Here is a 26,424-nt window from a genome sequence, read left to right on the forward strand (position 1 = left end):
TTTCTAAAACTGGTGAGGGTTGGTCATAATACTATCACTCTTTACCTAAAAGTCTGTCTCTAATTTCACAGTTCCCTTCTCTCTCTCTCTTTCCTTTTAGTAAACTGTATCTTTCAAATGGTGACAACCCTTAGTCAATTAAAATGTATCATCTCACTATTAACTTTTGTGTCCTGTTCTACAGCCTCTTTATTCATATTTTAATTGACATGCAATTTTTAAAAGAAGCCTCAAAAGTAAACTCTCATTGATTTTTCAATTAAATAATTTGGTTTTCAAAAGAATACTTAAATTTGACTTTTGGTGACTTATTTATAAATTGTGCTACATAACTGAATTAGACTGTTGGACACAATTTGTGCATTTCCCAGAAAGTATTGATTCCTGTAACAAGCCAGTCTGAGACGATAAGTATTAGTCACAGAAATTCTCCTGCAATCAGAAACTGCTATGATTTTTTTATTTGTGAATGCAGCTATTACTAGGTGACTCTGCTAAACGCTCTCTTTCATGTTCTTAGTGTATGAACGAACTTCAGGTGTGCACTATCAGACAGGCATGTACTCTTTAGTTTTGGTAATACAAGACGGTGAGTGAAGAAACAGTGAAAAGAGCACCGAGGTTTAGTTTCCAATACAGAGGACACATATAAAATAGAAATATCTGCACCACTGTCTTATTTTTTGTCCTGGGATAAATTCTATAAAATTGTGCTGCATTTCGTGGGTCAGAATCTGGGGACACTGGAATTCCCCTTTTGGGGAACCCAAACTGTCTGGCTGCAGGCACCCACTGGCCTTCCAGGAGCTGCAGCACTGGGCTTGGAATGACAAAACTCTTGGCAATAAAGATGCTGAACTTTCTCATAAAAGCATGCACAGTGCTACCTGGACATTAGTAACTGTCTGTATGAGCTAAATACTTGGGGGAGCTTCCTCCAGATTTTACGTTTCTGTGCATGTTTAATTAAAAAAAAAAAAGCAAAGAACTGTGACACAGCTCTGAAAATCAGCACAGTCAGGCACCAAGAATTTCAGATTCAGCCCCAGGTGAACATGGACCCTCGTTCTCATTCTTTCAAATACCTGACTTCCAATGCATGCCTTGTTTATCTCTGTGTTGGTACAGCTATATGATTTCCTACTGGTTTATGTTTTGAGCTGTGCATCTTCATTTGCATGCTCATAGCCTAACACTAGCACCACCTATTTTATTTGAAAATATACCCTGTGGATAACTCCTGCACATCAGTTAAGGTCTGCTACCAGACACCAGCCTGAGCTGCTGTTAACACGAGCACTCATCACTCACAGACTTGAGCCAAAGGATGCTGTTTGAGACCAGACTGAGAGTGTGAGAAAAAACTGCGCTCAGACGTGAAAGCACTTTTATTCACAGATACGTATTTAACGTTAACACACCTGTCTGCTTGCGGCAAAGGACTTGGGACAGCCTGGGGGAGAAGCCGGGTGGGTCACGGTAAGCGCTCCTCACACAACGTCCCTGCTCTGCGGCGCTGGAGGAAGGCGATATGGCGGGGCCGGGGCCGGGGCCGGGGCCCGGGCCGGGGTCGGGGCCGGGGCCGGGGCCGGGGCAGCGCTCCCAGCCGCACGGGCCGGTCCCTTCCTCGTCGCCATTAGAGCCCCGAAGCGCTCCAGCCCCCTCCCACAGCGTTCCAGCCGCCTTTCTCCCTCACCGACCACGGCGCCTGTCAGTCATAGGAGCAGAGAGGGAATACCCGGTTTTGATTGGCTTGAGCTTCCCGCGTCGCCTGGCGATTGGCTGCCGCTGCACAGGTCTCTCTGCCTGTCTGCCTGTTTCTGGAAGGTTCTCTGCAGGCTGATGGTGTAGCCGGTAGCAGCTAGAGATAGGCGAGTTGCCTGAGGTCAGCAAGGTTTAAACAGCGCTCACCTTGTGCCAGGCTGCTACAGCAGATAAGTGAATTTTCTCGGTCCTTTAGAAAGAAACAAGCAAGTGGATACTTCCAGTGAGAGCAAACAGCCATTGTGGATTGCTGTGAGGCACTGAAATGCAGAGTCACCATGTGAGCACCCAGTCAGCATGCTTTTAGTTTCAGAGACAATGGGATAAACTTAATTGTCAAAAGAATCTAATATTAATGAAGAAGGTTATGGTTAATTGGGGTTGATCAGGTTTCATTTTTTTCTGGGTTTCTGACTTTATAATGTTTTGCTTCTTGATGTTTGTCTTTATGTTGTTATGTCAGGTCATGCTCCCCCTGCCCCCCCTCCCCGCCTTCTCCTATTCTCATTTGTTTTTCATAGGTTCCTAGTTGCTGTATCAAACCAATTTTCTTTGTCCTCCAGAGGCTCTGTCAGCCATTTTATGTCTTACACTAGAGCTGATCCTTGTATCATATCTTTCAGTTTGGAGATGACATTATTTGCTTTTATAGCTTGTGTGTATGATTTTGAAACCCCTTTATTCTAGTCTATAGTAATACTGGGTTAGATGTCTTCAAGTATACAAGCTAATACTGGACTAGATTGAATAACATTTATTACAGAGTCGTCTTTTCTTCCTTCATCCTTGTCTATTAGTTGTCTAGCTGGTTGTTTTTATGCCAAGCATACTTAGAGCAGGGCTCAAGTGCCTAGGGTTGGCACTTTAAAAAACCCTCCTCTTTGTATTAGATATGATAGAGGCAGCACATTAATTTGTAATGTGATTTATTATACTGAAATGCTGTATAAATTTAAAGTAGGGATGAGTGAAAGTTCAGAAGAGGAAACTTGACATCAAATAGTTCTGTGAATGTCTGGGTGCTTCTAAAGATACTTGGGTTGAAATATTTTCGGAGCAGCCTGTTTCTGTAACTTTACTCTGCTTTTGAGCCTGAGGTTGGCAAAAATGGCAGTTTGTGGTATTTGGAGTGTACTGATGTGATAATGGTTGTATGCTTGAGATATAAATTTGAATCAGCTATTATGTTAAGGTACCAGATAGCTTTGTTTTATGGAAAACAGTAGTTGTTCTACTGTCTTTTCTTACTTTATTTGAAAAAGCTACCCGCAACAACACTGGGTTTGAAATTCAGAAGCAAAATGTTATTTCTGTCTGTCAGTACCTACACTATTCCTTTGGAATATCACAGTTAACTCCCATAGTTCTCCTGTTACCTGAGATCTAGGGGCAAACTGAAAGCTCTGGACAAGCTGTTAGGTGGGTCAAGTTCGTGTCAGTACTTCTGCTGAACAGGAATGTGTTTATGACCTTTCACTATTCATTGAACAATTGAGCTAAACGTCAAACCAGATACACTGATCAAAGGCTGATACTCAAATGTCTATCACTATCTGGACCAGTTATTTGGTTTATTTTGCACAAACAACTTAAGGCTGTTATTCTTCATTAGTTTTCCTGTGCTGTTCAGTACCTGTCATGTTGAAGGTGATTTCTTTGACACATTTCCTAGTAAGCTCTCTTGGAGAGGAAGGAAATAAGGGCATAAATAGAATAAATGGCAGAGATCAAGAAATAGAGACAAAAAATAGTCTATCACCAACTCTTAATTATGTAAGAGATCTCACATTGACTTGGGTTTGTTGTCATAAAATTACTTCTAGTCTGTTTAGATTAGTCCCATACTTAGAATTACATTTCTAAAAACAGTAAAAAAAAAAATTCAAATCAGAATCTATTTTTTTCCCAGAAGTCCTTCAGCTTTCCTAAGAAGAATCTTTCCAAATTTGCAGCAACAATTTTTAAACACTTTTACTGTCACAGTTGTTTATTTTAATGGTTGTTCTTAAATACTTCTTATGGTTTTCTAATGCTAGTATTTCTTGTAATGTCTCATAGAAAAACATTTTAAAATAACTAGAAAAATATAAAATCAGGGAGGTATGGATTTGTTACTGAGTACTTTTTCCTTTTTCTGCAAACCTAACACTTATATAATGTTTAATATTGGCAGTTCTCAAATAGAAAACTTGTCTCAATATGAGTAAAAGCCATGTTGCATGTTTGTATGCCTCAGCATGTTACGGATGAATCTTCACAGAGAAAACTAACCCCAACAAGATTTCTGTTGGACTGTGAGAACTGTCATATCTTAGCAGTGATGGAAATAATTGATTAAATTCTAAAGGCACAGGTCAGCATTTGTTTGAGATGGCAACATAAAATCTAAAATAATTTCAAGAGAAGTCTGTTGCTAGCATTAGTCATGATTTAAGAGAACTAAACTTTTAGTGAAGTATCATAATTTTACAAATATGTCACTTTAAAATTACCAATATCAAAAGCAGCAATGATTATGAATTTATTAGCAAAGCTACCATTTTATGAAATGTTAGTGTATAAAGACATGCAGTGCAAATAACTAGTATTCCCATTTAAGATAATTTTCCTTCTCACAAAGTACAGTACAGTGCAGTTAGGGTTGTAAATATGCAGCATGTCTAGATACCACCCATATTTTAAGCTGGAGCCCACACTGAATAAAAATGTAAACTTGTCTTTACTCCCAGTGTGCTGTTGAAATAAGATAAAAATCATACTTTTTGCACGTATTTATTAAATGCATTTAATATACACAGATACAGAAATATTACAATATAAGGTAAAGCTCATTACAGCTCATCAAACTTTGCCTGTAATAGCAGTTTTAAATATGCTCCTTCCTGTTAATTTAACTAATTCATTATTTAAAAAGTTGGAGAGATAAGCAAATTAAAAATATTCTTTTTTTCTCCTGTAAGCCTTGCTTAACATTTAAATGAAAGAAATTCTGTTTTATCCTTGATATCATATAATATATAATTTATAATAACTTAGCGTTATTGGAATATAAGTAGGTTTGGAAGGACAAATAAATATACTGGTCGGCATTTTTAACACGTCAAACTGTTTAGGGAAGGATATATTAATAAAAACAGTAGATAAGCTTTTGAAAAACCATAATGCTACCTCAATTTCTGTAGATAGCTAGTACTTAATATTAAGTTATTTATCCTAGTATTTCCCATTTTGCAGTGCTTAGCACGAAAATCACATAGGCATTGTAACTTACATAGCGATAGTAAAATAAAAAAACCCCTTTTTTTTAATAAAGTAACATAAAAATATAACAGATAATGATTCTAATAACAAGATTCAGGAACTGATTTTGGTGATTAAATATAGTGGTTTTATCAGAACCATTCAGTTGTTGTAGCACTGTTTAGAAATTAGACTTTTTTTTTAAATTTTTCTATACTTCTGAATCCATATTTCATACCTTTTTTTCACCTTAGTCTTTCATGTTGCTTATTATAGTTGTTCATCCAATTAATATCAGTATTAATAATCACAGAATGACAGAATGTTAGGGATTGGAAGGGACCTCGAAAGATCATCTAGTCGAATCCCCCTGCCAGAGCAGGATTACCTAGATCATGTCACACAGGAACGCGTCCAGGCGGGTTTTGAATGTCTCCAGAGAAGGAGACTCCACAACCTCTCTGGGCAGCCTGGTCCAGTGTTCAGTTACCCTCACTGTAAAGAAGTTTTTCCTCATATTTATGTGGAACCTCCTGTGTTCCAGCTTGCACCCATTGCCCCTTGTCCTGTCAAGGGATGTCACTGAGAAGAGCCTGGCTCCATCCTCATGACACTTGCCCTTTCCATATTTATAAACATTAATGAGGTCACCCCTCAGTCTCCTCTTCTCCAGGCTAAAGAGACCCAGCTCCCTCAGCCTCTCCTCATAAGGGAGATGTTCCACTCCCTTAATCATTTTTGTGTCTCTGCGCTGGATTCTCTCTAGCAGTTCCCTGTCCTTCTTGAACTGAGGGGCCCAGAACTGGACACAATATTCCGGATGCGGCCTCACCAGGGCAGAGTAGAGGGGGAGAAGAACCTCTCTCGACCTGCTGACCACACCCCTTCTAATACACCTCAGGATGCCATTGGCCTTCTTGGCCACAAGGGCACATTGCTGGCTCATGGTCATCCTGTTGTCCACTAGGACCCCCAGGTCCCTTTCCCCTACTCTGCTCTCCAACAAGTCTGTCCCCAACTTGTACTCATACATGGGGTTGTTCTTGCCCAGATGCAGGACTCTACACTTGCCCTTGTTATATTTCATTAAATTTCTCCCCACCCAACTCTCCAGCCTGTCCAGGTCTCTCTGAATGGCAGCACAGCCTTCTGGTGTGTCAGCCACTCCTCCCAGTTTTGTGTCATCAGCGAACTTGCTGACAGCGCACTCTAATCCCTCATCCAAGTCATTAATGAATATATTGAATAGAACTGGTCCCAGTACCGACCCTTGAGGGACTCTGCTAGACACAGGCCTCCAACTGGACTCTGTCCCATTGACCACCACCCTCTGGCTTCTTTCCTTCAGCCAGTTCACAATCCACCTCACTACCCGATCATCCAGACCACACTTCCTCAGTTTAGCTGCGAGGATGCTGTGGGAGACAGTGTCAAACGCTTTACTGAAATCGAGATAGACCACATCCACAGCTTTACCATCATCTATCCACCGGGTTACGTCCTCATAAAAGGCTATCAAGTTGGTTAAGCATGACTTTCCCTTGGTGAAGCCATGCTGAGTGCCCCTAATGATCCCCCTATCCTTGATGTGCCTAGAGACAGCACCAAGGACAAGTTGTTCCATCACCTTTCCGGGGATGGAGGTGAGGCTGACCGGTCTATAGTTCCCCGGGTCCTCCTTCCTGCCCTTTTTGAAGACTGGAGTGACATTCGCTTTCCTCCAGTCCTCAGGCATCTCTCCCGCTGCCCACGACTTAGTAAAGATGATGGAGAGTGGCCTAGCAATGACTTCCGCCAGCTCCCTCAGCACCTGCGGGTGCATCCCATCAGGGCCCATGGATTTATGGACGTCCAGATTGCTTAATTGCTCCCTGACCCAGCCCTCATCAACCAAGACAAACTACTCCTCTATCCTGACCTCTTCTGGGGCCTCAGGGGTCCGGGGCTCCTCAGGACAGCCTCCAGCAGTATAGACAGAGGCAAAGAAGGCATTCAGTAACTCCACCTTCTTTTTATCCTCTGTCTCCAGGGCCCCCACCTCATTCATCAGTGGGCCTACATTGCCTCTAGTGTTGGCTTTACCTGCAATGTATTTGAAGAAGCCCTTTCTGTTGTCCTTGACCTCTCTTGCAAGGTTTAATTGCAAGGAGGCCTTAGCTTTCCTAGTTGCCTCCCTACATCCTCTGACAACAGACTTATATTCCTCCCAAGTGTCCAGCCCCTCCTTCCATGATCTGTACACTCTCTTCTTCCACCTGAGTTTGCCCAGCAGTTCCCTGTTTAACCATGCAGGTCTCCTGGTACCCTTCCTTGACTTCCTACCTGCTGGGATGCTCTGATCTTGAGCTTGGAAGAAGCAGTCCTTGAATGCTAACCAACTATCTTGAGCCCCCTTACCAGAAGACTGAAAGCTAATGTAGTTTTTGGGACGTCACTCTCCATAGATCTTGTTTTAGCTTGATTTTCTTGAGTAAAAGTTAAAGTAAAGGTTAAAGCAACTGAAGATGAACAGGTATCCTGTTTTTTTTAATTATTATTATTTTTTAAGAAGCTTGCTTATTTAGGATATAAATGCAGATTTACATAATGAAAACAATGTCATTATAAAAAAGGGAATAATCTAGTTTTGTTAGTGAATATGTGTGATTACATAAGTGGTTAAATCAGTAATAACTTAAAAGTGAAGCCTTAAAGTAGCAACTTGGAAAAGACCCTTAAATTAAGAAAAAAAAGCTTCATAAATAATGTTAGAAACTCTGTATGGTTTAAAGCAATTGCAAATATGATTTCACAGATGCTTACGTTTTTATGTTCACATTTATTTCACAAGGTTAAATGAACTGCTGTTAGCACTAGCAAAATTAAGTTCCATGAAGGTTTTCTGTAGGAAAAAGCCTTGCTTCCAACAGAGCAGAATTTTGTGGTAAAAAGTTTTCTGTAGAGGCGAAAAGACCATAATTTTTAAGGAGAAAAAAATCTCAAAGGCAGTTCTGGGGTTTCTTACTGGAGTACATCTCCCATTATGTGCCAGTCATAAGTAGTCTTAATGGTGTGCTCATCCTGTTGGGCCTTAATGGAAAAAGACTTACACCACAAGAGACATGGTCTGGCAGAAGAACTTTGAACACACAGAATAAAGGGAGATTTCTGCATTTCCATTTGTATGTTTCTATTTCCAGGTGAGGTATTTTTTGTCCTTTCTGTTTACTGAAAACATTTAAAACCATAACACCCACCAAAAATGCCCCAGCCCTATAGTATATTTAAAAATGAAATTACTTCCATTCAAATTTTGCTCTAGACATGAAAAAAGTGCCTGAAGTGTATGTCTGTATGGTAAAAATTCTTCTCAACCTACACATGCAAAGTACAGGCTTGAAGATTTACCATGTTCATAATTCAGATTCTTGTTGTGTGTGATGAACCTTTTTCATTGTAGTTTCTATTTGCCAGATGTTCAGCTGCCATTTTCTGGTAAAGTAACATTGACTAGGGTTTAAGGAAATGATTAATTCTTCATTTACAGTGTTGGAGAAGGGAAGATACGCAAATGCTCTTAAACACTTTCTTACCATACACACAGTTAATTGCATAAAGATGTGCTAGTGTGCATATGTGGTTCTGGGTACGTATTCAGGAGATTAAAAAAAATGACAGTTTTTGACCCTGTGCATAGCTGGTAAAACCCACTCTTTGTCTAAATACTGTGCTATATATTGTACAACGGAAAGGTATGTGCAATGAATAACTATGGTGTTATTTATGCATTTATTGTGTTCTTTAAAGGACAAGCAAAAGACGATTTGGAGGAACTCAAAAGTACCGTGTATTTTAATCTGTCTACAATGGGTAGTAATAACAAATAAAGGGGAAGAAATACATAAATAGGTATCAAATTCTATTCCTCCAGTCTCTTGCTTGATTTAGGGCATACTTAACCACTACGCAGCTTCCTGTCATTTTGTGTTGTTTGGTGTATCCTATGCCCTGACTGACAGTCCCACCTCTCTCAGCCTTTTCTCATATGAGAGTCTCCTGATAATGTTAGTGGCCCTTTGCTAGACTCTCTCCAGTGTGTCCATATCTCCCTTGTGCTGGGTAGCCCGGAACCGACACAGCACTCCGGCTGTGGCCTCACCAGTGCTGAGCAGAGGGTAAGGATCACCTCCCTCGACCTGCTGGCAAAACTCCTCCTAATGCAGCCCAGGATACCGTTAGCCTTCTTTCCTGCAAGGGTGCATTGCTGGCTCTTGTTCAACTTGGTGTGCACCAGGACCCCCAGGTCTTTCTCTACAAAGTTTGTATCTGTCAGTACCTTTTTTATCTACGTATACTTATATATTGTAACATGGCACCTTCAGTTATTGTAAATCTACACAAGAGAGTAAATAATTTATGAGATTTTTAGTTTCCATATATTGCACCAATGCATGGTATACATATATGTGAGTAATGTTTTGTGCTTGATCTGACAATCCTCCTGTAATGAGAAATCTGCAAAGCATAGAAATTCAGTAGTTGATTGATAGATGTTTTTAGTGAGACCAGAAAAAATACTGCTGCTTTCTAAACAAAGCTGTTGGCAGCCTCCTTTCACTTCTGATTTTGTAATCCATTCCTGGATGAGTTTTTTGGAAGTAAGTCATTACCTTACATTCGTGGTTTATGTGAAAACCTAACCTGCCAATAGAATAGTTTTTAAGAGATGTCTAAAAGTTACTTGTGGATTAGTAGTTCCCATTTTTGCCTGTTGTGTTTGTAGCATCTTTTTTTTTCCATTCTAATGCTTATTTTCATGGCACTGATAAATATGCAGACAATTGAGCAAATCTCAGAAAAATCTTCCAGTTCATTAAAATATGTAATAACTAATTTGGGTGTGGCTATGATGTAATAGAAAACATTAACATGTGGGTTAGTAATGTAATTTATCTGAATGTATTTTCTTTTTTCTTTCTTTGGCACAACTCCCAGAAATGATTTTCTCTTTCCAAGTTAGTCTCTCAGTATTTTATTTAAAAAATGCAAAATATTTTAACAAAATCTTTTTGTCACCTATATTAACCTTTGATTTACTGTCACTTCAAATATTTCCCACTTCTTGGACTCATGCTGCCAATTTTCTTCTCTCTTCATGGAGAATGTTTTGCAGTTCTTGAGCCTGAGTTCAGCAGTACAGAATATAACAGTAAACGATCAATTAAGCTTTTTTTTTCTAAACAGATGGAGTCCACAGGTTGCAAGTTGTATTTAGTTGCATGGAATAGACATGCCTATGTAAAATACAGAGGACAAAATGTTGCTTTCTTTTTTTTGACTAGAATATTTAGTTAACTCATCAGTATATACTGAGCTCATCTTGAGTGTCCAGCATGCTTTCAGGCAGTTATTTTTCTGTTGTCTTATTTTGCTCTGTAAATAAGTTACTGACATTTCATATGTGTCGAAATGCCCTATATTAACTCAGAAAGGTACCCTTCAATTGTATTTTCTATCTTTTAAAATATATCTCAGTGGGTTCAGAAAATCCATGTTACAGACATCATGGGTGTGTCCCAAGCAAGCACAGCAACTCTGTTAGTCGAGGTGAGCACAATACAAATTGAATGCAGTTGGGAAAAATACGAATCACAAATACACTATGTACAAATTGGCTGGTGTGAAAGTTGATTTGACCAACTATAGTAGAATATACATGTAAATAATTTTACATGTATATTGTCAGCTGACAGAGGCGGCAGCATCAACAGCGACTTGAGGTTAGTGCGGGGGCAAGGGCGGCATCGGGCTGTAACCGGGCGGTTTTTGTACTCGTGACCCCCCTGGAGCAGCAGCCCGTGGAGCAGCAGCCCCGAGCTTCTTCCCCCCCACCCCGGACCCAGAGGTTCCCGGCAACGAATCAGGAGAGGAGGGGGCGTAGCCAGAGGCACCGCGGGCGATTTAAGCGATTGAAACCCACCACCCCCTGTTGATTGGGTGATTGATTGATTGATTGATTGATCGGGTGATAAAGAGCCTCCTGGAGGGCAGGGACTAGTCCCTGGCCAGAGGGGAGAGGGAGAGTCAGCAGTGACTGTGTGAGTCAGCAATGACTGTGTGTGTCCCAGGGCAGGAGAGGCTGCAGTCGTTTGCAGCTCGTTGGGGAGGGCACTGACTCCCTCCCAGTGCACAAGGCAAGGAAGGTGCCAAGGAGCTGTGAACCAGGGGTGTCACCAACAGGTATTTCCCAGTTCAGTGGAAGAACAATGGTATCTACCCGGCAGAAGAAGACCAAAATGGATGTGGGAACCCAGACAGAGCTCCCACGGAAGGAGGCGATGGTGCAGGTCGCAGGCTGCAGGGAATGCTACAGCGTCTCTGTGGTGTCAGGGGGCTGTGTGCACTGTGAGCAGGTAGATGATCCGCTTGGCCGAGCGGCACAGCTGCAAAGCCAGGTTGAAAGGCTTCAAGCTGAAGTAGAAAGGCTTAGGAGCATTCGGGAGGCTGAAATGGAGATAGACTGGTGGAGCCAGGCTCTGCCTTCCCTGCAACAAAAATGGGAGCACCTGCCGGAGAGCCCCCAGGATCGAGGGACCCCTGTACTCTGCCCCTCTCAGGTGGAAAACAATAACCTAGAGGAAAGGAGTGAGTGGAGGCAAGTTTATGGCAGTGGCAAAAGGCGAGTGCCCTCCTTGCCTACTTTGCCTCCACAGCTGCCTCTGAGCAATAGATATGAAGCCCTAGTGGAATACAGCCGGTCCAATGGGGATGTGCTGGAGAGGCAACCTATATCAGAGGTCCCACCACAGTCAGAAAAACCTGACAGGCGTATAGCTACCTCCTCCACAAGGAAGAAGAGAAGAGTTTTAGTGGTTGGAGACTCCTTCCTAAAGGGATCTGAGGGCCCAATATGCAGAGCTGACCCCCATCACAGGGAGGTCTGCAGTCTGCCTGGAGCCCAAATCAGGGATATCACCAGCAAACTCCCCAACCTGGTGAAGGCCACAGACTACTACCCCCTGCTGATCTTCCAGACAGGTGGGGAAGAAGCTGCATCCCATAGTCTGAGGGGGATGAAGAAAGACTACAAGGCCCTAGGACGGTTGGTGAAAGAGTCTGGGGCACAAGTTGTTTTCTCCTCCCTCCTTCCATTTTCAGGTGATGACGTGGGATGGAATAGTAGGATTCTCTCTATTAATGCCTGGCTACGAGACTGGTGCTACAGGCAGGGCTTTGGCTTCTTTGATAATGGCTGGTTTTATAAGACACCAGGCGTGACGGTAATACATGGGAAAGGTTTATGTCGTAAGGGCAAAAGGGTTCTGGGACAGGAATTAGCAGGGCTCATTCGGAGAGCTTTAAACCAGATTCGAATGGGGATGGGGTAGTAGCTGGGCTACTGAATTCAGTAACTGGAGTTACTGAATGCCTTCTTTGCCTCTGTCGATACTGCTGGAGGCTGTCCTGAGGAGCCCCAGACCCCTGAGGCCCCAGAAGAAGTCAGGATAGAGGAGGAATCTGTCTTGGTAGATGAGGGCTGGGTCAGGGACCAATTAAGCAATCTGGACGTCCATAAATCCATGGGCCCTGATGGGATGCACCCGCGGGTGCTGAGGGAGCTGGCGGAAGTCATTGCTAGGCCACTCTCCATCATATTTGCTAAGTCGTGGGCAACGGGAGAGGTGCCTGAGGACTGGAGGAAGGCGAATGTCACTCCAGTCTTCAAGAAGGGCAAGAAGGAGGACCCGGGTAACTATAGACCGGTCAGCCTCACCTCCATCCCCGGAAAGGTAATGGAACAACTTGTTCTTGGTGCTGTCTCTAGGCACATCAAGGACAGGGGGATCATTAGGGGCATTCAGCATGGCTTCACCAAGGGGAAGTCATGCTCAACCAACTTGATAGCCTTTTATGAGGATGTTACCCGGTGGATAGATGATGGTAAAGCTGTGGATGTGGTCTATCTTGATTTCAGTAAAGCGTTTGACACGGTCTCCCACAGCATCCTCGCAGCTAAACTGAGGAAGTGTGGTCTGGATGATCGGGTAGTGAGGTGGATTGTGAACTGGCTGAAGGAAAGAAGCCAGAGAGTGGTGGTCAATGGGACAGAGTCCAGCTGGAGGCCTGTGTCTAGCGGAGTCCCGCAAGGGTCGGTTCTGGGACCAGTTCTATTCAATATATTCATTAATGACTTGGATGAGGGATTAGAGTGCACTGTCAGCAAGTTCGCTGATGACAAAAAGCTGGGAGGAGTGGCTGACACACCAGAAGGCTGCGCAGCCATTCAGAGAGACCTGGACAGGCTGGAGAGTTGGGCGGGGAGAAATTTAATGAAATATAACAGGGGCAAGTCTAGAGTCCTGCATCTGGGCAAGAACAACCCCATGTATGAGTACAAGTTGGGGACAGACCTGTTGGAGAGCAGAGTAGGGGAAAGGGACCTGGGGGTCCTAGTGGACAACAGGATGACCATGAGGCAGCAGTGTGCCCTTGTGGCCAAGAAGGCCAATGGCATCCTGAGGTGTATTAGAAGGGGTGTGGTCAGCAGGTCGAGAGAGGTTCTCCTCCCCCTCTACTCTGCCCTGGTGAGGCCGCATCTGGAATATTGTGTCCAGTTCTGGGCCCCTCAGTTCAAGAAGGACAGGGAACTGCTAGAGAGAGTCCAGCGCAGAGCCACGAAGATGATTAAGTGAGTAGAACATTTCCCTTATGAGGAGAGGCTGAGGGAGCTGGGTCTCTTTAGCTTAGAGAAGAGGAGACTGAGGGGTGACCTCATTATTGTTTATAAATATGTAAAGGGCAAGTGTTAAGAGGATGGAGCCAGGCTCTTCTCAGTGACATCCCTTGACAGGACAAGGGGCAATGGGTGCAAGCTGGAACACAGGAGGTTCCACATAAATATGAGGAAAAACTTCTTTATGGTGAGGGTGACCGAACACTGGACCAGGCTGCCCAGAGAGGTTGTGGAGTCTCCTTCTCTGGAGACATTCAAAACCCGCCTGGACGCGTTCCTGTGTGATATGATCTAGGCAATCCTGCTCCGGCAGGGGGATTGGACTAGGTGATCTTTCGAGGTCCCTTCCAATCCCTAACATTCTGTGATTCTGTGATTCTTTGTGATTTTAAGTACTGGAATCAGTGGAGCTGTTCCGTGCTGTATGACACATCAGGACAATCATGCTAAACTTGGCTTTAGACCATTAACTTCCTTTTTTTTTTTGTTTCTTTATTGTGTTAACTTTGTTCCAATAAAATACTCTAAGCTTTTAATTTAGCGTGAGGGAGTAAAAATATCATCATAGAAAGGTCTGGAACAATTGCCAAATATGCGTTTCCTTTAGAGTTCTGATGCTGAACTTAATATATTTTTAAACTGTATTAAGAAATTAAATAATTAAATAATTTCTCTTTACCGTTAATGTGCAAGTTCATATATCTTTGAAACACAGTTGTCTCTGTGTGTTTCCACAGTGCAGATTTGGTAACAAAACAGTTATATGCAGCCATATCATTGCAGACTGTAAACACCTGTAGGTGCCACGATGCTGATAAGTTACACATTTGATCATCGTTCTGTGGCAGTTTATTTACACTCTCAGCTTTTAACAAAACTCCTAAACTTTTTTTGCTGTCTGTTAATGGCTTTCAATTTACATGGATTTTAATAGGCTTTGAAATCTACTTTGAAGGCTCTTGCAGTGTTAGGCAAGTAATCCACATGCTTACCATTAAAGTGTTTCCTAACTTTTGGTAGAAAGAAGCCTTGTTAGAAGCAAGCATGTTGCAAAAGAAGTAATTAAAACTTCTGCTGAATGGAAGTGTTTGGATTGCTGCCCATCTCTAATTAATAATCAATTCGGCAGATGTTCACCTTTATTTTTTTTTTCTTTTTTATTTTTGTAGAACATGAGCAGGAAAAAGATGGTTTATGCTTTTCACTTCTGTGAGACTATGTCAAACACCCCATTGCAGGCAGATACCTGATAATTTTGAAGCTGGAGATAACACTGGAGTGTGGTTATAATTTGGTATAATAGCTTTTGATGAAAAATGTCCTACAATATATGCCATTTGAGGTGGATATACACACTCCTGAAGTTTTGCTCATAGCATCACAGAATATCTCAAGTTGGAAGAGACCCATAAGGATCATCAAGTCCAACTCCTTGCTCCTTGCAGGACTACCTAAAATTAAAAGATGTTAAAATAAAACTACTAGAATCAATTTCAGCCATTGCATCTGTGTGTCTTGTTTTGGTACATGGTTCAGTTAACTAAGAAAATAGTGATAGTTACAGAATGCTTGGTGCAAATATGCTTTGAGAGGGACATAGTGTGGGTCTTGGGGATGATAAAATTTTTCATAGCTGCCTGAACAGTGGAGAAAATAATTTTGTGTTCTCAGAGTCTTTCGTCCAGTTGTTCAAATGAGGTTAGTAAAATGTTGTTTGCACAGAGTGAAAGGTAAAATTCTCCCCAGGATTACAAGTAGGTAGAAATAGGGTAGTTTAGAAAACAGACTAGTATGAAAGAGTCCACAGGGAAGATGACTATTTGTGGAGTCTTTCAGGGAGGAACATAAAGAAAGACCAAAGAGTGAAACAAAATTTGAAGATGTCAAAATCTTTCAAGTTTAGAGAGGTTCATATAGGAATGCTAAACTAGTTAGCAAAGCAGCGTAATCTCTGCTTATGGAAGTGAAAAAACTCTGAAGGACTGCAGGTGAGGACAACATGGAAACCTGCTCACACTGTTTCGGTAAAGAAATGAGGCATATATGTATGGCCCAGGCACTTCCATGGCTCTAGAGAAGATTTCTCTGTTGCTAAGGCATAAGTATGTTAAAAAGTCAGTTTAGTCAGTCAGAAGTTTAGCACTCATGACACTTGATCATTAGTATATTTAACACTATCACCATAGAGGTAGAAGACTTGAATTTATGCGATCTGGCTTACTACCTAATAAACTCTGTATTCTGTCTAGAACACTGTATAGGAAAGAGTATTTCTCCTATCATAAGTTGTCTGGTACTGCTTAATTAAGATACAGATGCACAATTTCATACTAAGGGTGTTAAACAAGTTGGATAGCTATATAATCCTGAGAATTTCCATGATAAATTATTTCATATTGAGTTTTGTTTGGATTGCACGCTGAACAGTGCAACTCAGATGATTGTAAATACCTGTGTTTTAGGCATGTCAGTGTAATATCTAAGTAAAGTAATTTTGTAGGAGAGATAATATCTTTTATTAGAAAAACTGGGAGGAGGGAGGAAGATAATAAAGGATTTGGGGTACGTAAGTTAATTATACAAAAAGGTAGTTAATAAGTAGTGTTGCATACCTACCCCGTATGCTCTTTTTTCATCATCTTAGTAGGTCAAACTATTGATACATTTAGAAAATTTTAAAGTTTTTGAAATGGTGAAGCACCTGTTAGAAGACAAAAAATGCACAAGAATAAGTAATAATACCTGTTGTAATTGTATTAAAAATAGAAATAGTAACATATTAATTATTTTACTTAATACATTACAGACATACCAATGTGTTTGCTTGCCTGGATGGGAAGGAACATTTTGTGAATATGAATCAAATGAATGTAATTCAGAGCCTTGTAAAAACAATGGCATCTGCATGGATCTTTTCAACAGCTATCGGTAAGCGTTGCATCTTCTCACTATGATTATGTTCCATGAATGACAGACTTACAGGTATTCTTTTATTTCTCAGCATGGGGAATGGAATGTTAGTACAGAAGGATGTACTTTTGTACAACTTGTGTCGTGGATATGCTGCTTCACTGCGCGTTCATTTCAAGTCAGCAGACATAATTAATTGTAGATGGAACAGTAAAAAAAAGTGTCAATTCAAAACACTTAGCAAGTAATCCAATCTGGAACTGTATTTTGTCAAAGAAAATATAGAATCTCTTTTTGTCATATATGCCCTGTAAGCACAGGAGATGCTTTAAGGGTAAAAGTAGTGGGAGTGGACATAGCTGTACAACCTTAGATGAAGAGATTATATCATTGCTGCCACCTTGTGGCTTAAAATGACAACAAAATAGTAGTTTAAAATTTACAGCCACACTGGGAGAAAGCATGAGGATTTGACACTAACTGTATTATTTTTAACTCAAACTCCACTCTTTATTTCATGCATGCATTTATGATTTGAAAATGATTTTGTTTCAGTGTTATGAGGATAAGGACTCTGTAAACAAGCTAGCAATCAGCTTCTGTTATTTGTAGCCAGGGTTTACCTATATTATGATGTCAATATTAGAACAGTCCTTGTGTATCTGAGTGTAAACTCTTAATAGATACTTATATAGCTGCATAAAGAACACAGTGTAATGACTGTACATAGTACAAAGTCTCGTTGTTGTGCAGTGATTATATTCCTGGTGATGTAGACAATAATCAGAAAGAAAACCTACTACAGCTGGAAACAGACAAACAATTCCCCAAATAGCCAAAGATAAAATTAATTAAGATAAATTATATTTTGTTATATATAAATATATATTTTTGCTTTAGCTGATATTCAGAATTTAACTGAAATGGTTTGCATTATCCTAGAACTGTATTTTTATATAGTATTAGATGAGCTATTTTGGTAAATCTTTTTTCAGTCCAATAACAGAAAAAGAAGAGTCTAGTGAGGTTGAGAAAATCTGTTAAAAGACTTTTAATTGCTTTTTTTCACTTTTTTATCTCTATTGGGACATAAAACAATTTGTTAAAGAGTTTTTTTATTTTTATAGTTATTTTTGTGAAGTTTGTATTTCTTTGTAGACTACTAAGGAAAAATAATTTTATAATTGCATACTGTTTATGTCTGATTAGCTGTTACATTATGGCAATTTGAATTCTTACATGATACAATGGATGGTATAGGCAAATGTACAGTTTCACCATCTTCAAGGACAATTCTAGGTGCATTAATATTTTGCAACCATGTATCATTATCTGTCCTTATATTTCACCTATTTTTTCAGCCTCTGGAAGCGTTATATATATTGCAGAAGATAACATGACTTCTCCTGATTTTATTCGTAGCTGGGTCAACTACATAGGAGAAAATCCAAGGATTCTCTATTGTTTAATGAGAAAAAAAGATGCTCAAAAAGTACTTTTCTGGACTTGGCAAATACTGAACTGTTACAGAAAATGTTTACAAGAGAATTGGTTTGAACTGTAAGGACCACACATATTTTTCCTCACAACTGTTTGTCCTAGTGGACGTAACAAAGCAAGAAAATTAGACATGTTGTTGAATCATATACAAGGCTCATGATAAGCCAAACAAAACCAACATCTTCAGGGATACCCTGTAGCTGAAACTGGGAATCTAAGACTTGGCAAGAAAAAGGAGTCTAGACCAATGTTTTTGTTGTATAAGCTAAACAAATTTCATTTCAAACATTAGAGTTGTCCTAGTTTATACTCATAGATGATAAAAGACATTCTGTTTTTCTTCACAATTACTTAATATAAAAAAAATGTTGGTTTCTATTATCTTTTTTAATACTTTCCTCTTAAAAACCACAGCAACAAGACAAAGTGTTCATGTCATGGTAGCTAAGCAGTGGCAGCGACTAGTACTTCCAGAAAGACGTTGAGGTGTTGGAACGAGTCCAGAGGAGGGCGACCAAGCTGGTGAAGGGTCTGGAGGGTCTGACCTACGAGGAACAGCTGAGGGAGCTGGGGTTGTTTAGCCTGGAGAAGAGGAGGCTCCGAGGTGACCTTATTGCAGTCTACAACTACCTGAAGGGAGGTTGTAGTGAAGTGGGAGTCGACCTCTTCTCCCAGGCAACTAGCAATAGGACGAGAAGACACAGCCTCAAGCTTCACCAGGGGAGGTTCAGGTTGGACATTAGGAAGAATTTCTTCTCAGAAAGGGTCATTAGACATTGGAATGGGCTGCCCAGGGAGGTGGTGGAGTCACCATCTCTGGATGTGTTTAAAAAAAGCCTGGACATGGCACTTAGTGCCATAGTCTAGTTGACATGGTGGTGTCAGGACAATGGTTGGACTCGATGATCCCAGAGGTCTCTTCCAACCTGACTGATTTATTGATTGATTGTTTGATAGTATCTGATCCTGAGGACATCCAGCCACGTCTTGAAAATTAAATGTAGTTTGAAACAGGATAACTGGGTTCTAACTGCCTAATAGAAAAGATCATTGGCATTCTTGAGCCTAGGCATTGTTTTGGAAAAGCACTAGTTGGTCTGGACCAAAGTCAGGCCAGGAACTGCTTTGAGAATGCAACAGTGATAGACAATGCAGTTTCCTTGCCTGTGGCCATGTTCTGGCACTGTTTATTTTCGTGGTGTAAGTTTAGCTGCTGGCAACGGTATTCAGAATTTTCTGCAATTCTTTGAAGTTGGCCACACCACTGCTGGTAGTTGACACCACTTCTAACTTAAATTAATGTAAAGGATAGATAACATAGCCTTCTTTTATGCCTTTGATAATGCTCATTAGTTTTTTTTCTCTTAAGGATTTGCAAATCCATTCGAAAACATCAGTTCTTGAAAAACTAGATAATTTATTGTGCAACAGCATAAAAAATGTATTTTTTGTAGGAAATGAACAGAAAATAATATAATACAAAAGGAAATATTTCTGTACCAAGTTTCAAATCTGTAATGAGAATAATAATACAAACCATAATTACAGTTTTAAAATTTCTCTTTTAAGTTCATTCATTTATCTGGTGCTATTCATTTTTGAACCTTGATATGAAAACTTGCTGCAAAAACTGAAGGATCAACAAGTATGCCAAAACTGAATGCTTTTCTTTATGGATTCCATCATAGGAAAATAAATCACATGCTGACGGCGGGGAGGGGGGGCCGCAGGGGGAAGCCTTCTCAGTTGTGTATTTTTATTTTAAAAAATCAGAATTAAGAAATTTAGAATAAGAAAGATACTGAATCAATAGTTAACATTGAATTGTTAAATGTGAATCATTTGTTACATAATTCCTGTTTCATTCCAGTTAATTTTTGTTCAGCTGATAAACTAAGAAATTTCTTTTTCTTCCTTCTCACTTTTCAGTTTGGCACATGACAGCAAAGAAATTAATTTAGAATAGTTTCATGCATATATTTCCAGTACCCTGTGAACCTCACTCTAATTCTCATGATAGCATAATCTCTCAAATTATATCTCTGAACATTTATAGGCAGACGCATGTGTTATCAGCTGAATTTCCTATTTCTCCTTTATCCTATTGTACCATCTCTCCTGATACTTCTGAGGTTTTGCCCCAATAACATCAAACCTTAATTAAAGCCCTTATGTCTCCTTTGCTATTACCAATTTACAGGGAAACTTGAAGTGAAAATCTCTTTGACTCTTCCTGCAAAATAATAGGCAACATAGTTTTACGGAGGAACCAGTGTTTCTAAAGATATAGGATCATTTGGAACTTGGCTGTAATCATTATGATGTTAAAACTTGGAGAATTAACCAAGTGTCTTTCCAAAGTACTCAATTCTTTCTGTATATCCACATTGAATCCCACATTTTGCCATTTTGTCAGTATTTGTTGTTGAGGTTATTATAGAGAATAAAGATGGTAAGTGTGTTGTTGATGCTTTTCTTTTTCTAACATACTAATGGACTTCTCCATACTAAACAAGAAATTAAGTATATTTCCTTATGCTATCTATTGATCTCATATTCTTTATAACAGTTTTAGTGTTCGCTTCAGTAAAGTTATCCTTTGTCAGTGGTTGAATCCATCCACTAAGGTACCATTTTATAATCTCTGTGTAAACTGAAATCCAGTTCTATTTTTATACCTGTAGTTTGTCCTTTTTGTTACTTTTTAAAAAATAATTTTCCTTTTAAAAAACTTTAAAAAAATACAAGATAGTCATCCTTACAGTATCTTGGTTCACTGACTGGGATTCATGCTGACTGTGTTAGTCAACCTGACAGTGCCAGTCCTTAGCTCCAGAGCTCTATCCAGAATCTCTAGTTCTATGACTTTACTATAAAGTAGAAATTCCTTTCATTGTAACTTCATTAAAGTTTGTTGCCAGTGAATATATGGTTGCATATATCAGTTAGGAAATGAGTGATATCTGTGATAGGAATATTTAAAAAGACTGACAAACTATGCAAGTTCCACACTTCAGAATGACTCTTTACTGGGTTGCTGATATTCATTAACATCACACATTGCCAAAGGTTAATTCTTAATCTCTGTTAATCATTGTCGTTGCATGTACACCACCATTAGTCCTTACCATTAGAAACTTCACAAACTAATACTATTTTTATTTAGATATTTATTTATATGTGTATATTTATTTATCATTTATTTTTATATAATCTTGCAATACTGTGGAACTGATGCTGTTTAGTTAGCGCTGCTGGCTGTGGCTGTTGATGGTTCTTAGTTGCTGAGGTCAAGTAGTCAGTCCTTGGAGTTCTTCAGGAGGGAAGCAGGAACCACAGTGGCCTGTCTTCTTTTTTCCTTGTTTTTCCTCACTTATCATCAATGTTTTATGCTTCCTGCCTCCTATCCAAAAGAAACGTGTGATCTTATCTGCCCTTGACATCTTACTTTTGAAATCAGGACCCCTTCTTTTTTCACTTATTTTTGCAGAGACAGATATATTTTCTGTCTTCTCATTCTTATCCTTTAGATTTTACTTCTGGCACATGTTTTCTTACACCCTGTCTGTGCAGCTATATCACAGGTCTCCATTTGCCCCTTCACAGTTATGGCTATTATTTATATATTTAAGCCTAGTTGTGTTACAAAATGCTGTAAGTGGTGTTACAGTATTATGAAATGCTTATTCATTTTTTCCAGTTAAGTTATTTTAGTGTGCTTACAGTTCCTTTAGCCTGCTTCTAAGCACCGTATTTTGGGTGCAGTGGTCCTCTTCTTTGGCTACATGTCATACAGATCTGAGTTTTGTCTAATGTTATGACTGGGTCACATGTGAGTACTCAGTAAAAAATTGTAGATAGTTTTGTAATGTTATTTGTATGCCTCTAATTCTAGGAGCTAGCTTTTTCTGTTTGGAGGTGACTCTGGCGCTGAAACACCTCTTTCCCACTAACTTCTGCAAAGACAAAAGTTGGTAAATGCCAGTGTCACTTTTTAATAATGAGGCTTAAGTTCCTTAAGCACTTGTGAGAAATTACTGATAATGTGCAAAAATGTTGTCTTTATTTGAAAGCTCTTACTTTTTGACTGGAGCATCCCTCTTAAGAGGAGAGGCTGAGGGAGCTGGGTCTGTTTACCCTGGAAAAGAGAAGACTGAGCGGAGATCTTATCAACATTTAGAAATATCTTAGGGGTGGGTGTCAACAGGATGGGGCCAGACTCTTCTCAGTGGTGCCGAGTGACAGGAAAAGGGGCAATGGGCACAAACTGAAACATGGGAAGTTCCATCTGAATATGAGGAAAAGCTGCTTTACTTTGAGGGTGCCAGAGTACTGGAACAGGCTGCCCAGGGAGGTTGTGGAGTCTCCTTCTCTGGAGGTATTCAAAACGCGCCTGGACACGACCCTGTGCAACATGCTCTAGGAGAACCTGCTTTGTCAGGGGGTTGGACTAGCTGATCTCCAGAGGTCCCTTCCAACCCCAACCATTCTGTGATTCTGTGATTTAAACTCTTTTGTTGTTTACCCTGTCCTGTAAGAGGCCCTGGTTTTCCTAATTCCTTTTAGACTCCAGTTTGAAATACTGAGTTGTGTTTGTAGTGGAGGATCTTTTGAGTAATTTCAGAACTCATCTCAAACTGTGCTAGTCTTCCTTAGCAATGCTTCTTCAATCAGTAACCATGCGCTTTTTCCATGCCACGATCATCTTCCTTTATCTTAGATAATAATTTATGCCAGCTGACAATTTGGGTAACCATACTGTCAACCAGAGTTAGACTTACTCTGTCTCCTTCCTGTTACTTTCTCGGTCCATTCCCAAATACAACATCTTGCCCTGTGACTCCCCTCTTTGCCTCTTAGCATTTGAAGCCATGTCTTCTTTTCAGAATAAAAAAATGTTTTTTCATTAGTGTAACCATCATCTGCTTGTGCAGAGTTCTTAAAAAAGGACTAGTCTTACGTCATTAGAATGTGTTCAGTGTTATGCATACCATGAACTTTAATTATAGTACTGTTACAGAAACGCAGCATACTGTTTCACTCTTTTTTTTTTTCCCCCTTCTGGAGAGGATTTATTTGGAAAAGCAAAGTTGAAATCAGCCTCTGCATTTACTCAGAACTGTGCAAGACTTGTTCTGTGTTAAGTTGCATAAGCAGGTGATTCCTAAATTAGGGAAGGATGAATATCCGAAAGATCCATAAGTAAAAGCATGCATATTTATGCAGTATATTTTTAAGATACGCTTATTTCTGAATGAATAGATTTTAAACTATCATGGAATTCAAAAGTAAGTCGTGATATGTTTATAATTTGAATGCTGAGTTCAGTCTGCCTTCTGTTTTTACTGGCATTCCTTTGAACTACTGCTATACTCTTTCTTACTTTTTCTCCCCCAGAAGCAGTAAACAGCTTTTCCCACAGATGGGGATCAGCTTGGCATATAATGGTCCCAGATGTCAAACTCTGGAACATTTTTTCTTCAAGTAGCATCTGGCTTCTTAGCTGGCATGTCTTCGGGGTTTTTTGGCCAGCTCTTCCTCTCATGCTGCAGAGACGTTTCCCAAAACATTTGTCTGTTGCACTTCTGACTCATCTTTAGTTCTGACTTGTATTTTTTTTTCATCCTAGTACCAAGTTATGTATGTGCCTCTTACTCAAAACCATCTTCAAAAGATTTATGTGGATAGTCAGGAGATTTTTACTAATGAACTAGCTAAAGAAATTTGTGAAAACGCAAACAAGTGTTTCCTCCAAAGATAGCAAGTGTTTTATAGTTTCATCTCTGGTAATACTGCTAACAACTGGAAATGTGTAGTGTGCTGCTTGTTATACTGCAGTGTGTGAAATCAGCTTTAGGGTTTTTGTTGCCTTAGGCAAACAACAAAATATTGCTGTGCCATCTCAGTAGCATCTACTAAAGAGTCACTGACATTTTGCACCCCTTGGGGCATATTTTGGCCATTATTCAACAGTTTTCTGAAAGGATAGTGGCATTTTTATTCAAAATCCCAATGAAACATGCAATTTAAAACAACACAGTAAGTACCTGGAAGTAAGTGCTTCACACCCCCAAACCAGCTCATCAACTTTTCCTTCCTGAACAGTAGAATTGCTCCTCCTGGTATATTTAATCATTAGGTGACGTATTTTAAATAAATGTTTTATAATATCTTTTGGTTACAGGCACCCAAAGAGACATGAAATGATCATTTGATGAACTCACAGGTTAAATGGAGGGAGTACAAAACAGTTTCTAAAATAATGAGGCACCTGAGGCATAGCTTCGAGAGCGCATGAAATGTGATATAACAGTTATCCAAATTCATCATAGCTGTAGGGCAGGTAAACACTCTCAATGTAAATAATGTACAAATACATGAGTATAGCTAACAGAGACAGCTAACAGATGAAGCAGTTTGCACAGCAGTTTCTGGGTTCTGGCTTGAGACACGATAGGTTTTCTGGGAACTACTTCTGACTTCTGGTGTCATCAGAGGACTGCTATGAACTCTTTGAGGAGCTTCAGGGTGCCTGCTGCTCCTGGGCAGGGATAGCTACAGGAGGCTGTGACTGCTAGCAAGTTGTAACAGTTTCCCAAAAGCTTTGTTGTCAACTTTTCTTGGTTGATGGTGACTTGGAGCTTTTTGTTTCCAGCTGACTCCTCATTAGGGATTGTCAGGCATCCTTTCAGCAAATGCTAGAAAGAGTGTATGTAACTATGAAGCCTAGAGCACAGCCAGCAGAGGCAGTAGTGTAGAAGGGGGCCAGAAACTCTTTTGAGGACACTGTGTACTTCGGTAGTGAGGTGCCACATGGCTTTGTCCCTGACCATCCACAGGAGCAACTACCTCGGCGCATTAGAGACCTCAAACCAGACTGAGCTCCTCAGAGGGGATGTAGTTCTGCAGGCCTGGGGCTGCAGAGATGTCTGGGGCTTCTTGCTGAGGCCAGAGGATACAGTGTCCTTGCCAGCAGGAGATATATGTGCTGCCAAGTAAATGAGCTGCAGGAGACAGTCAGCAGGCTGTGCAGCTTCAGAGATGATGGGAAGAACAACATCATATTCTTAAAGACCTTACAGATACAAGAACCTGAACTCCTAACCATAGTGAAGAACGACCAGGCAGAGTCTGTGCGTAGGAGGTTTGGAAATGGAGACTACAGTGATGATGAAGGCTGGAAGCTTGTGACATCAACAACAGAATGAGGGCTCCTGTCATATCTGCAGCTCTGCAGCTACAGAGTAGGTTCAGTGACCTGGTAGCAGAGGAGGGACTGGAAGCTGTGTCCAGCAAAGCACCTGAATCAGCTGAATCTGAACCATAAGGTAGCACCAGGAAGAAAAGGTAGGTGATTGTACTGGGAGACACCCTGCTGCAGAATCCTGATAGGATGTATCATGAGTCCTGAGGGAGTTGGCCAATGTCATTGTGAGGCTGTCACGGTTTAAAGCTGGGCTGGTTATTAAACTGGTGGCAGATGCTCTCTATTAACCCTCCTCCCACCACCAGAAGGGAAAGAGAAAGATGAAAGGGAGAGAGACTTATGGGTTGGAAAGTTAAAACAGTTTTAATGAACTATAATAATGAAAAAGAGTATAATAATAATGGAAATAATTAAATATATACAAAACCAAGATCGAGCTCCCCTGATGTCGGTCATGTCACCACCGGCACTGCAGGGCAGTCTCCGGGAAGGCCCAGACTGGGCCCAGCAATGGACGGGAACTGGATTCAGGGATGCACAGATCGGGATCAGGGACAGCAGGAAAACGGACAGAATCCTCTTTGGACACTGGCCATAGTAGAAGGGGGCGAGACCCTCGTGATCCCCCCGCTTTGTACTGAGAATGACGTGTATGGGATGGAATACCTTCGTTGGTCAATGTTGGGTCACCTGTCCTGTCCTCTGCACCCCTGCAGGTGCGACCCCCCTTCGGCTCTTCACTTGTAAGCAGTGAGGAATTTAGCAGTGACCTTGGTTTCTCTAGGAATAAGTACAGCAAGAGCCTTTCTGCATAACATCCCTACCGGTGCCTCAGCGATAACTATAAACTTTGAGCGTTGTCAGTCCCAGAAGCAGACACTGTCTGCAAAACATGCAGTTAGTTTCAGAAAGTGCAGTTACTTAGAAGAAGCTTAGCTGAAAGGAAAAATCGCTGAAAGGAAAATTGGTCTTAGTCCAAACCAAGATAGAGGCCACTCTTGATTATCTTTAAAAGGTCTTGGTGACTGGGAGAGGTTCCTGAGGATTGGAAGAAAGACAGAAAATGGAAATACGCCAGAGAATGGAATGC

The 26,424-nt window shown here is 40.6% G+C and overlaps 1 protein-coding gene across 1 annotated transcript in view; it reads left to right on the forward strand.

The window, feature by feature from the left end:
* The window catches only part of EYS (eyes shut homolog), a 1,023,158-nt gene that overhangs the window by 386,109 nt on the left and 610,625 nt on the right, over positions 1–26,424 (forward strand). Inside the window, 1 exon segment of the mRNA XM_068405393.1 lies at positions 16,524–16,645. Within this exon segment, the coding sequence (XP_068261494.1) occupies positions 16,524–16,645 (122 nt within the window).

This window comes from Nyctibius grandis, chromosome 1, assembly GCF_013368605.1.
Source record: "Nyctibius grandis isolate bNycGra1 chromosome 1, bNycGra1.pri, whole genome shotgun sequence".
Taxonomy (NCBI): Eukaryota; Metazoa; Chordata; class Aves; order Nyctibiiformes; family Nyctibiidae; genus Nyctibius; species Nyctibius grandis.